General features: G+C 44.0%; 1 protein-coding gene across 1 annotated transcript; it reads left to right on the top strand.

Moving 5' to 3' along the window:
* Positions 1 to 900: 900 nt before the first annotated feature.
* On the top strand, positions 901 to 13,448 carry smad10b (SMAD family member 10b). The gene is made up of 11 exons (XM_070911251.1): positions 901 to 952; positions 2,274 to 2,525; positions 7,190 to 7,367; positions 8,222 to 8,350; positions 8,428 to 8,682; positions 10,034 to 10,153; positions 10,247 to 10,300; positions 10,471 to 10,654; positions 10,874 to 11,042; positions 12,123 to 12,261; positions 13,243 to 13,448. Exons 2-11 carry the CDS (start codon positions 2,280 to 2,282, stop codon positions 13,446 to 13,448), a joined length of 1,680 nt encoding a protein of 559 aa, XP_070767352.1. The 5' UTR covers positions 901 to 952; positions 2,274 to 2,279.
* Positions 13,449 to 13,682: the final 234 nt, after the last annotated feature.

Below are 13,682 nucleotides of genomic sequence, written 5' to 3'. Positions count from 1 at the left end.
ATCAGCAACATGTACAAATCGGAGATAGAATACTCATGCGGGAGAATTGCCCCCTTTCAGAATGATATGTTTTATTTGATATATTTCTATTATTGGCTAGGGTGGAAAGTAACGTACATTTACTCAACTACTGCCCTGAAGTAGTGCAGCTGGTGGAGCTCGAGCTGTTAATGAAGACGTCATGGTTCAAACAGCTGATGTAAACAAAAGAGCGACAGACAGTTTGTGTCGGACAGATGGGTTCCTGTGTCCTCCTTCCACAGAGAGATCTCCTGATTAATAATGGAGATTCAAAGAGATCCATTTTGAAACAGTTAATGACACCTGTGATTATTATTGTTTTTATCATTTATTGACTAGAAGTGAAAAAATGTCTCTTCACCACGAGATGGCGCGAATGTCACACACGCACACACACACACACACACACACACACACACACACACACACACACACACACACACACACACACACACACACACACACGAGGGAGCGGAGAGCAGCGATTGGCTACCTCTCACTCAACAGAAGTCACGCGCACAAACAAACTTTGTGGCAGAGAAAGTACGTTTCCGGTCATAGCCTTCAAAATAAAAGCTGAACTTGTAACTAGTGCTGAAAGTACAAAAAGCTTGATGTGAGGAGGATTCTGCTGCCTGATGTTTGGACATTCAATAACGCTGATTCTACTTTCATTATAGTGGCTCTGAATCCGCCTTCAGATATTCCCCTTCACTTGTGGAGCAACTCTTATTTTTATAAAGTGTAGAAGTCGCCTGACTTCCTGTTATGTCTGGCTGTCTGGTTAGCGTGACACAGCCCCCACTCCCCCCCCACCACCACCACTACTCAGACACAGTCTGGATCAGACGGAGGACACGCAGACCGACAGCCGGCCGGTCTCACCGTCACAGGCAGCGGATCACAGCCGAGCGGAGAGAGCCGAGTCCCGGTGAGTGGAGCTGACACTGACCGCTGAGGGTTCATCCTGTGCGGCTGATTTTAGACTTAACAACTGTTGATGCAACAGCGACTGTCTGTCTGTCTGTCTTCCTGTCTACCAACCTGTCTGAGTGTCTGCGAGTCAAACTGAAGCCACTGAGCATCAGCTGCAGTGGACATTATGATCAATCAATCAATCAATCAATCAATCAATCAATCAATCAACAGAAAACGAATCAATGATTTCATTGTTTGATGATGGTCAGACTAAACAAGCAGTTTGATGGCATCACTGACAACTAAATATGGACATTGACGTCATTTTATTGACTATATGATAATTGAATCCAAAGCTAAATTGATTAATCATTAATGGGAGTATCTGACAGGAGACTGAATGATCAGAGACTCAGACGTGATGCAACGGAGTGAAAGTGAAAACAGGCCTGATGCAGATGGAGGGCTGTGTTCATGAGAAAGACTTTGTTTGTTAATATTGATCACTGATCGATTGAGTCTGCAGATATCAATAAGATCACGTTTTCTTCTGTTTTTGAGCATTTTTATAGAACAGATGCAGCAAAAACCTCCTTATACATGTGTTCCTCTGTGTTACTGTACTATTACTGTCGCAAGTCACTAGGTTACAGAGTGGAAAAGAAAGTGCCTGCACATATTAGTATTTAGGGATTACATGTGATCTGATGTGGGGATCAATAAAATATTTCTGATTTCTGATGTTGATCTTTAGTGTATTCATTGTCTCAATAACCAATAAACCACCAGCAGAATCTCTGAAACCTCCTCAAGAACCTATGAAAACCTCACACAGAACCGTTAACCTCTCAAGAACTAAATGGAGCTTCTCATGGAAGAAGAACCCAGTTTAAAGGTTCCTCACAACGACACGGATTTCTCTGGGACTTTAAAGCTTCACCAGCCTATATTTCTAATAATATTTGGGATTGTTTTAAGTAGTGTGTGTGTGCGTGATGGTTGTTTTGTGTGAATAATTGTCTTGTGTTCATGTCATTTGTTCTCAGGTCTCTCTTGCAAAAGAGATCTTTAAATGAATGAGATAAATGAATAAATTAAGCTTAAAAACTGTTTCAGACAGTTGACTGCTGGAGACCTGCAGCTCCATTTGTCTTTGTGGTTGTTGATTGGCTGATTTAAAGAGCATCACACAAGTTATTTGTAATATGAGACGATGCACTGTGTGACTGAAGTTGGGATAAAGGGAATTTTTGTCATTTTTACTTTTTTACAAAGAATCAATGATCTAAATGCAGATTCATTTTCTGTCAATCGACTGATCCCCCCTCCCCCAGGTGACCATGTCGGTGCTCGGCCCGCCCCCCAGCAGCAGCGCTGACGCCTGCCTCAGCATCGTCCACAGCCTGATGTGTCACCGACAGGGCGCCGAGAACGAGGGCTTCGCCAAACGGGCCATCGAGAGTCTGGTGAAGAAGCTGAAGGAGAAGAAGGACGAGCTGGACTCGCTCATCACCGCCGTCACCACCAACGGCGTCCATCCCAGCAAGTGTGTCACCATCCAGAGGACGCTGGATGGACGGCTGCAGGTAGGGACGCTCAGAGTAAACTACTTTTAAAGGTTTCAATTTTTGCACATGACAATACATAGATGGAGTAAATGATTTGATATTTCACAATACAAATATGTGAAGGTCTGCATGAAAAGGTCATCACTTTCCATCCACCAGTTTCATTCGTCCAGAAACCTGAGCAGAAGGTGTTTCCTGTCTGAGGTGTAAAAGTTGTTTGTGGATGAAACCAGAAACAGACTTGATGACTAAATGAAGAGCTGGAAACATCAGATCTGTGTGGTCTCTGATCGGTGTATCAGCTCCACCAGTTGTTTCATCAACCAGTGAACTCATGTTCACACAGAAACAAGCAGCAGGGCAGGTTTTATTTAATTCAACTTCATTTAAAGCTGCAATGATGGATTACTGAACGATTGAGTAGTCAATCAAACGAAAATGAATCAACTATTTTGATAACCCAATATATTTTTAAAGCATTTTGAAGGGCTTTGCACAGTTAACGTGTGCTCACACACAAAATGTTGTAGTTGAAACATTTGAAATAGTTGAAATAAGTGGAAACTAAAGTGCTGAAAGGAGCTGAAATCGTCAAAGTGTCAAATCGAGTACTGAAAGAAATGTAGTACCACTTCAAATGTATAAACTGAAATCTGTCAGCTGAAGTGTAAGCACTGAAAGCAGATGAAGAGTGGAAATTGTGGGAGTTAAAGGAACTGAAGAATTATTTTAGGTAAAGACCTGAAAGGGTTTGAAGTGTAATTAAGTTTAGTTTTAATAAGCTCATTTAGTTTTTCATTTACAAGATTCTTATTTCTAAATGAACTGTCTCTGCGCGTTAGTATGTCTTTATAAATATGTAATCTTCTCCTGACGTAGTTTATTTCATTCAAACTGAGTGTGTTGAACCGTGAACCCTTCACTGTGTATCCTTTGTGTAACCCTCACCTTCCCCGACACCTGCTGAACAGTCGTATGTTTATGTCCCATTATTCCACATATTCAGTCACAGATTGATTCATAGTTTTTCTGTATTTCCTGTCTGTGTAGCTCTTGATAATAAAAGTCTGGTAGAACAGAGTGTGTGTCAGAGCAGCAGACTGGGTGTGGTCACAGACTGTCAGACAGTAATTATCAGGCTGGAGGACGTAAACATGGATCAGACTGCTCACAGCTTCACATGAGCCATGTTCCAGCAGAACCAAGGACCCTAAGAACCTTTTTGAAGGACTGACTGAGCACCTGTAAGGCCACTAGCACCTCTTCAACAGCCACTACAGTCTCCTCAGACACACCTGGAACCTTTTCAAGAACCACTGAAACCATCTCAAGGACCTTTAGAATCTCCTCAGATCTGTCAAAATTCTCAAAATCCATTTAACCCAAGATGTAAATTCCTCTGGAATCTCTTAAATGACATGAAAGACATGAAAATTCAGAACCCTGACACTACCCTCTGGACCTTCTCAAGATCCTAAGGAACTCTTCTCTAGAACCATGAACTAACTCTGAAACCTTAAATTCTGTCAGTAACTCGTTGCATGATCCATTATCCTGTGAAACCTCCCAATAACCACCTTCCCAGCACACCCCAGGAACTTCCTTAAACTTTAAACAACCCATAGCTTCAGAAGAACCATTTTAACCTGCTCAAAAAAATCCAGACCCTTCTTAAGACTGCAAAGCCCTTTGAAGACTGTTTGAAGACTAACCCTGGAACCTCCTCTGCTACCCCAAGAACCTTGTCAGGTTCATCTGGTGCATTCTGAGGAACCTTCAAAACCCTTTAATAACCCACTGGATTTTCTATTATCCTATGAAACTGGTCCCCCTCTGGGGGCTCCAACCATTTGAACCTGCCCAGGAAATCACAGACTTCTCAAGGACCTACAAATCCTTTATATGAATCTTTGCAACCCGCTCAATAACCTGGAACCTCTCTGAGTGCCCCTGGAACTTCCCCAAGGCAAAATAAAGACCTCTTCGAAGTCCTGCCACTTCCTCTAGCACCCCGAAAACCTTTTCAGCATTCTCGAGAACCCTTGAAACCCTCATTGGATTGTCCACTTTTCTAAGAAACCTCTTCGCGACACCCAGGAACCTCATCAAGAATCCCTGCACACCCCAGGTTCCTCCTTAAGTGCCCCTGGATATTCCAAAAGAACCATTTGACACAAAACCCAGACCCTTCTCAAAGACCTGCAAAACTTTTAAAGAATGCCTGTAGTCTCCTTAAGAACTCTGTAACCAGCAGATATAACCCTCAATAACCCTAAGATCTCCTTCAGTAACCTCCTCAAGAAATGTGGATCCTCATTAAGAACCAATGAAGTATTTTAATGGATCAAAGGAACCCCCTAAAAACTCCTGGAACCTTCTGAAGAACCTTCAAACATCCAAACAGTAACACAGAAAAACTGATATAACAGCGTCACTCTGTGTGAAGAGGAGGAGGAGGAGGAAGGGCAGGCTGGCTTGTTTTGTCTGAAACACAGGAAAGGGGCCGGGTTAAGTTAAGCCAGACTGTGTGTGTGTGTGTGTGTGTGTGTGTGTGTGTGTGTGTGTGTGTGTGTGTGTGTGTGTGTGTGTGTGTGTTTGTGTGCAGACAGACGGGAATGTGTACACGTCTAGGGCTTGTGCTTGGATCTCATACCACAGAGTTTCTACACTGTAAAAACAAAAGAAACTGATCTGTTACTCAGTCCTAAAATCTGATTTTTATTTAAAACACAAGATTTGTAAATTATGAGGAGTGTGTCTTGTCTTCATTCTGGACGAATCTCAAAGTTACTGAACATAGAAACTCAGGCCTCTTCAGGACTCTGAGCTGCAGCAGCTCTTCATGAAGTCCCTCCAGAGTTCCCAGTAACTACTAACAAGTTTCTAACTAGTCTTTCACTAAATCAGGTTGCACCATTGAAACTAACAAATGTCTCAGCTAGTTAAGACTTTAATGATGTGTAAATCTGTTGCTAGGAAACATCTGTAGCACTGTCCAATCAGGAGCAATCAGCTATGTAAACAGGAAGTGACTGTAGCATCACAAGTTAGCATAACTTCCAAAAACTACAGTTTTAGAGGCCAAAAGATAAATCTGAGTAAATGTAGGTGTCAGTTTTACTTCTGTCTGCAGACGTGGAGACATCTGTGTGTTTCAGTTAGTAGTATTCACACAGTTTAGAAAGAGAGGGAAATATATGGTTATGCTAAGCTAACTGACGTTCATAATTTGAGGTCTGTTGTGTTATTTTAGTGAAATATAATTTAAAATCTTCATTATTAAACATGATTTATCAAGTTTCAGGTCAGAGATGTCGACCGTCCTCCATATTACCTCTTATGTGTTAGCATGCTAACGTTAGCTTTGTCAGCTGGTTCAGTTAGCTACAGCTACAGCTGCAGTTAGTGGCTGTAAATATTTGGTAACAACTAATCTCTGCGTCAGAACTAGTTAGTTTTTTGTGTAGTGATGATAAAACTCGGAACGTCAGAACAACTGCTGAAACCTGCTGCTGGATAATGAAACCATCATACAGGTTCATGTTCTGACACTTTGTTTCTTACAAACTAGGTTTTTTCCCTCTAAATACTAAAATACCCATGAACCTCAGCTTCCGTTGCCATGGAGAAGAAGTATGAACACATCGCCATGGTAACTGAATGGATCCCAAACTGGTTCAACAGATTCAAACTGCTGAATTTCTTTTATCAGGTTTCGACAAAATGTAATATTTAGCGTCAGCTAACTGTTAGCAGCACACACAACAGAATGTGAAGCTCTGTGATCCGATGTATGTTAGTGAAATGCACCTTGGGAGTTGTAGTAGTTTTATTTCTGGTTAGAAAAACATCTTGAAGGCAGAAAATGAAGCTGACTTGTTGAGACAGATGTTTTTTGCAGTGTGTGTGTGTGGGGGGGCTGTTTTGTCTGCAGAGTGTTATCCCTGCCCTTCACCTGTGCACACAGAACACTCTCTGCTCTGATTGGCTGCTTCACTGTGTGAGTGTGTCATTGAATGATCTAGTCAGGTGACACTATCTCATCTGTTGAAACAGTTGAAGTGAAGTAATGAAGTGTCAGTTTCTTGTTTTTAGTGTTTTTAGTGTCTTCTGTTCAAAATACAGACAGAAAGATGATCTCACACACACACACACACACACACACACGTGAGGTCAGACATGATGTCATGGTTGTGGTTTGGCGTGATGGGTTAACCCTGTATCACCTGGTACACACACAGACACACACACACACACAGTGTTTCCATGGTAACCTCTGCTCACCATGACTCAGTGTGTTCTCACAGAGTTTATTTAAAGTTCCATGAAGGATGTTTCCTGCCTGCCTGCCTGCCTGCCTGCCTGTCTGTCTGTTTAACTCACTGTCTCTCTGTCTGTTTCTCAGCTGTCTCTCTCTTGTCTGTCTGATAAACTGTCTGTGGTAGCAGAGGGTTTCTGGCACAACTTCACGTACCTCCAAGTTGCATGGAGAAGGAAAAGTCAGCAGAGGTTTTTAACCTTTTAAAACATTTTTCCTGCTTCATACGTCCTCCATTTAAGTGTTTCTTGTGTTTTTATGATGACCCTGATGAAGGCCACAAGCCGAAATGCACCAGTGTCACAATAAAGATGTTCTTGCTAGAGTTTTGACCTCTTGTGTTAAACTGTCTGTCTGTCTGCAGGTGGCAGGTAGGAAAGGTTTCCCTCATGTGATCTACGCCCGTCTGTGGCGTTGGCCCGACCTCCATAAGAACGAGCTGAAACATGTTAAATTCTGTCAGTTTGCCTTCGACCTGAAGTACGACAGCGTGTGTGTGAACCCCTACCACTACGAGAGGGTGGCGTCCCCCGCCACCGCAGGTAGACACCCGCACACACTATATTTACATTAATATTCCATCACATCGACATGACACCATCATAATATTGTAATAACAATACAGGTTGACACAAGATGGTGTCACAGTGTTCATGATAACTGTCACAGCACACCACTTAATTGTGATTGGTTATCATGTTAGCTTGCTAATGTTTTTATTCATGGTGTATATTTAGATTCATGTATAATCTTTGTATGCTAATGTTTGCTAGCATGTTAAAACTAACACACTGGGTGATGTTTGATGCGTAAGGCTAATATATTGTTCATATGCTTTAGTATTCAAGGTACAGAAGAAGTACTTTAACCCTTTAACACCGAGTGTGTCGTAGGAGACACGTTTGCGCAAGCGCACTTTGGATCACCATAGTTACGTCACTGTTTGCACTATCGGAAAAATTCCAACGGTTTCTGAAAGCTGAGAAGTTGCGCTTTACAGCCAATATGGTGTCCTTACGGTAATTTCACTCGCGCCTCTCAGTCAAAATAAGCAAAAAAGTCTAGGCGGACATTTTGAGGCTTAGGTTTTAACCCTTTAAACCTAAACCTGGCAGTAAAGCGCAACGTCTCAGCTTTCAGAAACCGTTGGAATTTTTCCGATAGTGCAAACAGTGACGTAATTATGGTAATCCAAATGCGCTTGCACAAACGTGTCTCCTACGACACACTCGGTTAAAGGGTTAAACCATCAGTATGTTGTTGGTACTGTGGGGTGCAATGAACATTTCAGCCTCTAGGGGCTGCTAGCGTGCCTTTCAGACTTTCCCCTCTGAGGATCAGCAAAGTCTCATCTTTTGTTTGATGCCTCCCACGCTCATGACCCGTCTTCCTTCAGGTCCTCAGTCTCTGATAAAGGAGGAGTTCATGCAGGACTGTCTGCAGATCGACCTGCCCCCCCACACCGACCCCTTCAACCAGCCCCGCCCTGTCAGCATGTATCCCAGCATGCCCCTCTCTCCTCCAGGTCAGACTGTCAGTCAAATGTATTTTATTTCATATTCAAATCAAACGTCTCTTGACCTCCTGCTGTGTCTCCTGCAGGCAGCAGCTCCATGATGGCTGCAGCTCTGTCGGCTGGCGGGGGCGTTGGCTGCGGTAGGAGCGTTGGTGGGGTTGTCGGTGGAGGTGTCGGCAGCGAGGGCCCCGGCCTCCTTCAAATTGCCCTGCCTCAGAACCACGGGGGCCACGCCTCCCCACCTCACCCAAACCCCCCTCACACACCCCATCCTCCTCACCCTCCTACCCCCACATCCCCACATCAGCAGAGCCCAGAGTACAGCAGCCCCCCCAAAACTGGTACTGTACCTGTACTTCTATACATACCTGTACTTTACTGAAGCACACCTGAGATAAACTCTGGGGGTGTTTGTAGTACAGCTGTGTGGTAGGGCCAGGATCAAGAGTACCGGTAGTACAAAAGGTATAACTGGTACTAATAGTAGTAGTGATGTACTGGTCAGACACAAGAGCAGCATCAGTGGGAGTCTCATTCCTCCCAAATGTACAACAGAGCGCCACAGGAAATCATTCCTGCCTGTGGCCATCAAACTGTTCAACTCTGATTCTGGACCTGCCTCTACATATACTACCTCACTATTACTTACTTACTCTTAAATGTGCAATACATACATATATATATATATATATATATATACATATATATATATACAGTGCTTAACAAATTTATTAGACCACCACCCAGTGTAAGGTGTTTGCCACCGCTGCCCTAAATTAACAGTATTGCTGATGACCAAAATATTTGATGTTTCTGTAATGGTTAATCCACCAGTATGTGCAAGCCAAGCTCTTTAATCAAAATGATATCTTTAATGCTAAAATATAATTATTGTTGTTATCCATGAATTACAAAAAAGTAGAAAAAAATAGTAAAGCACATTATTATTTGTTGATTGAGATGCCAAATTACAGTTATTTACTTGCATTCCTGAACAGAAACATTTGTTTTGTGGTTGCGAGAATGCAAACTGTTATCAGGGCCAAAGGAGGTCGTACAAAATATTAAGATGTTTGGTTAATATGTGTGAATAAGGACTATTTAGTTGTTCCAGTTTGTTATTTGCCTAATAAATAACAATACAATTTTTAGTTTGAAACAAGTTTTTGACAGATTTCTAAAATATTTGTGTTTTGTCATTTTTATGACAGGTGGTCTAATAAATTTGTTAAGCACTGTATATATATGTGTATATATATATATATATATAGACATATTCATTGCTGTTGTATATATTTTTACTTTTATTTTTCACTTAAATATTGTAAATGTGTATATTTTTATTTTCTATTTCTTATTTTTTATATTTTGTACATACTTTTATTTCTAAATTTATGCTGCTTTCTACTCTTGAATGGTTCTGATTCTGAACAATAGTAGTAGTAGCAGAAGTAACAGAACGAGTAGCTGCAGAAATAGTAGTCGCAGCAGGAGTAGCAGTAGGAAATATAACTGCAGCATTGGTAGAAGCACAGTCTGTAGAAGTTGCAGTAGTAATATTCACAGTCAGAGTACAAGTATTATAGTAATAGTAGTAGTGACAGTGGTAGTAGAACCAGAAGTAGAAGTAATACCACAGTAATAGTAGTGATATTCGACAGATACTGACCTGTGTCCTTTGTGTCTCTGCAGCCACCTGGCCAGGTGACAGCCCCGCCCCCTACAGCCCTGCAGGACCTCAACAGAATGGGCGGGGCCACCAGCAGCCTCCATTACATCATCATCATCACCCTGCCCCCAACACTCACTTCTGTATGACAATCATGTGATATCAAACTAAAGTACTGCAGTAGTAGTACTTAACTGTTGTACTGTGGTAGTGAGTCTAAGTATTTGTTCCTGCAGGGTCACAGCATCACAGTACTGCTCCATATCCACAACCAGTGTCCAACCACCCAGGTATGAAATCTGTCCAAACATATCTTCACTTCCCAAAAATGTCCTCTCTCTGTCTCACGTTGTCCCCTGTCTTTGGTAGACCATCTCACTTTGTCCACTGTCTCTGGTAGACTGACTCACTTTGTCCCCTGTCTCTGGTAGACTGTCTCACATTGTTCCCTGTCTCTCAGGTCCAGAGTTCTGGTGCTCCATCTCGTACTTTGAGTTGGACGTTCAGGTCGGGGAGATGTTCAAGGTCCAGTCCAGCTGTCCTCTGGTGACGGTGGACGGTTATGTCGATCCTTCAGGAGGAGACCGTTTCTGTTTGGGACAGCTGAGTAACGTCCACCGCACCGCCACCAGCCACCGCGCCAGGTGACGAGTCTGACCAGTCTGACCAGTAGCAGCAGGAGGTGTATGTAGTGATGACATGGAGTCTAAGTTACAGTGAGGAAGTGAACTTACACAACCAGTGGCTTCACACTGCTGCAGGTGTTTCTGTTTTTGTGTCCACCCCTTGTCTTCTTCCTTTGTCTCTTATGTACAGTTATTGATTTGACCTTCGTTCTTCCTCTGTGTGTTATTTTCCTGCAGGCTCCACATCGGTCGAGGGGTTCAGCTGGAGTGTCGGGGGGAGGGGGACGTCTGGATGCGTTGCCTTAGCGACCACTCTGTGTTCGTCCAGAGTTTTTACCTGGATCGTGAGGCGGGCCGAGCGCCGGGAGACGGGGTTCATAAGATCTACCCCGGAGCTTATATCAAGGTGAGCGTGTCGATATGCAGACAACACTCTGCTGTGCGTCTCTGTAGACCTCATAAGGACACAAAGAACCATCCAAAGTCTTTGTTGGTGTCCTGCAGACACAGTTTCTCTCCAGCAGATCCTGACAGGAAATACATGCTGCTTTGCCTTTATTGGACAGTTGACAATATAGAAGCAGACAGGAAACAAGGGGAGAGGGGGGGTGTGACATGAAACTTGGGTCCTCGGCTGGAACCGAACCATTTGGCTACCAGGTTTGTCTTAGGTAATATTGTGGCTGTAATGAACACAGCTGTAGCTGTGGCCCCCCTCAGACAAAATTGAGACAACTCTGTCTTTCTATATTTGTTCACATTTAGTCAAACTGTCTCTAATAAAGTAGCTGAATCAGCTGTCTGTCAGCTCCTGTCTGCGGTGTCCTCATGGATGGACAGACAGCTATCACTGATCACTGAGACACTGAAGGAAACTTAAAAACAGGAGGATTCTCAGGCAGGTTCTGCAGCGTCTTTCATTTCTAAGTGGATTTCAGGAGGTTTTATTCACATTGCACACAGAGATAATGACATCCAGCAAAGTGTTTCATGCCTGTGTGTTCGGATGTGACCAAGTTATGACTCAGAGAAGAAGAGTGTGATTTCTGTGAGTCGCTGCTGCAGCTCCACCTGCTGACAAACTACAATAACTGACTTAAATAAATAACTAACATCTGCATGCACCTGTCCCTTTCACGTCACACAGTGTCTTTGCCTCACCTCTCTCCTCCACCCCCCCTCAACTCTCCTGCTCCCCCTGGGGAAACGCCTCGCAGCCTGAAAGCCTGCTTTAGGCTGCATTCAGACCACTGCCGCAGCCTAAACTCACTACCTGCACTCAAATGAATGGGAGGACTGGCGTCTTCGCGTCTGAATGCAGCTTTAAGACAGACAGTTGATAAAAAGACAAACCTGCAGTTACTCTAACTCAAATAAAGCCATTTATTTAAATGCATTTCTCTGAGGGGACTAATAAAGTACTGATGACATTCTTTTGATCTGTTGAACCAGAAGACTGTTGTCTGTCTCTCACCTGTCTGTCCAGGTGTTTGACCTGAGGCAGTGTCACAGACAGATGCAGCAGCAGGCGGCAGCAGCTCAGGCAGCAGCAGTGACTCAGGCAGCAGCAGTTGTCGGTGCGATTCCCGGGCCAAACAGCGTGGGGGGGATCGCCCCTGCTGTCAGTGAGTATCACCTGTCTCTCTCTCTCTCTCTGGGTACCTGTCTCTCTCTCTGTTGTGTGTCAGTGTGGAGGCTTTGGGCTTCAGCAGGTAACATCTGTAAAACATCTGTAATCTCTCAAACTGAGAGCACAGCGCCACCTGCTGGACAGACCTGCTGCAGACATCCCAACTCGAAATTGTATCTGAAGCATGACAGCAGAAAAACACTGAGGTTTAATATTATGGGATGTAAAAAACATGTACATGTGATCTAATCCAATCAGAACATACATACATACATGTTGGTTCCTGTTGGTTCCTGTCAGTTACATGATGGAGAACGCTGTAGCTGCTCCCTGTACTTCAGTTTCTCTCTGTGTTCTTACTAGAACATCAGTTCTGCTGCAGCTTTAAAGCTGGAGAGCAGATCTTTTGTCTCCCCCTTCTGGCGGATGCCTACAGGTTTTCCCATAGCCCAGAGCCATGTAGAGAGAGAGTTGCGTCAACTAACTAATTACCAAACATCACAGTTCCATCTCTCTGTATTCACCATGGATGTGTTATATTTACATTCTAATTGCCTGACAAGAACTTCCTGAACTATCTGAAGTCCTTGTGAATCACGTGATGATCAAACGTTTTGAACTTTCTTGATGCGACTCTGTCGCTACATGGCTCTGCTGTCGCCATGGTGACAGCCCACTCCGTCCCTACGGTTGCTACATTCAGCTCTGGCAAACCAGTCATTACTGGTTGACGTGAAACGCATCACTACTGGTGCACCAGCGCGGGAATGTCGCCCCAGACACCAGATTTAAGAACTCTGCAGACTGAAACACAGAGAGGTCGACCTGGCGGCGACGGGGTTCATCAGCGCTGCGTGAACAGCTTGAGGGAAACCGACGTTTCATGTACAAGTCCTGCACTCCAGCTTGAAACATTGTGTTCATAAAGAACACGTTAAAGAAAGTTACATAGAAAGATAACTGTGTCTCCCTCCAGGTGTGTGTTCGGCGGCAGGTCTGGGTGTGGACGACCTGCGCAGGTTGTGTATCGTGCGTCTGAGCTTCGTTAAAGGTTGGGGGTGTGATTACCCGCGTCAGAGCATCAAGGACACCCCCTGCTGGCTGGAGGTTCACCTGCACCGAGCGCTGCAGCTGCTGGACCAGGTGCTGCACACGCTGCCGCCGCGAGAACACACGCTCTGACACATGCTCTGACACACTGCAACAGGTGTGCGCGAGCGTGTTTTTCTCTGTCGGCTGCAGGTGGGGGGTGTTTAGCTCACAGGACAGCACATCACATCAGAGGATTCGTTCACAGCTGAAAACAGAGAAAAGAAGCTGTAACATGTTGAGAAGACGTTGAACCTTCTACCTGACTGTCAGGATTCAGAAGCTCCGCCCACCCCGTCCTCCTCCCCACAGGTGAAAACAAACACA

This window comes from Enoplosus armatus, chromosome 9, assembly GCF_043641665.1.
Source record: "Enoplosus armatus isolate fEnoArm2 chromosome 9, fEnoArm2.hap1, whole genome shotgun sequence".
Classification (NCBI taxonomy): Eukaryota; Metazoa; Chordata; class Actinopteri; order Centrarchiformes; family Enoplosidae; genus Enoplosus; species Enoplosus armatus.
Note: the sequence above shows the minus strand (reverse complement) of the source record. Positions and strands in the feature narration are given on the sequence as shown.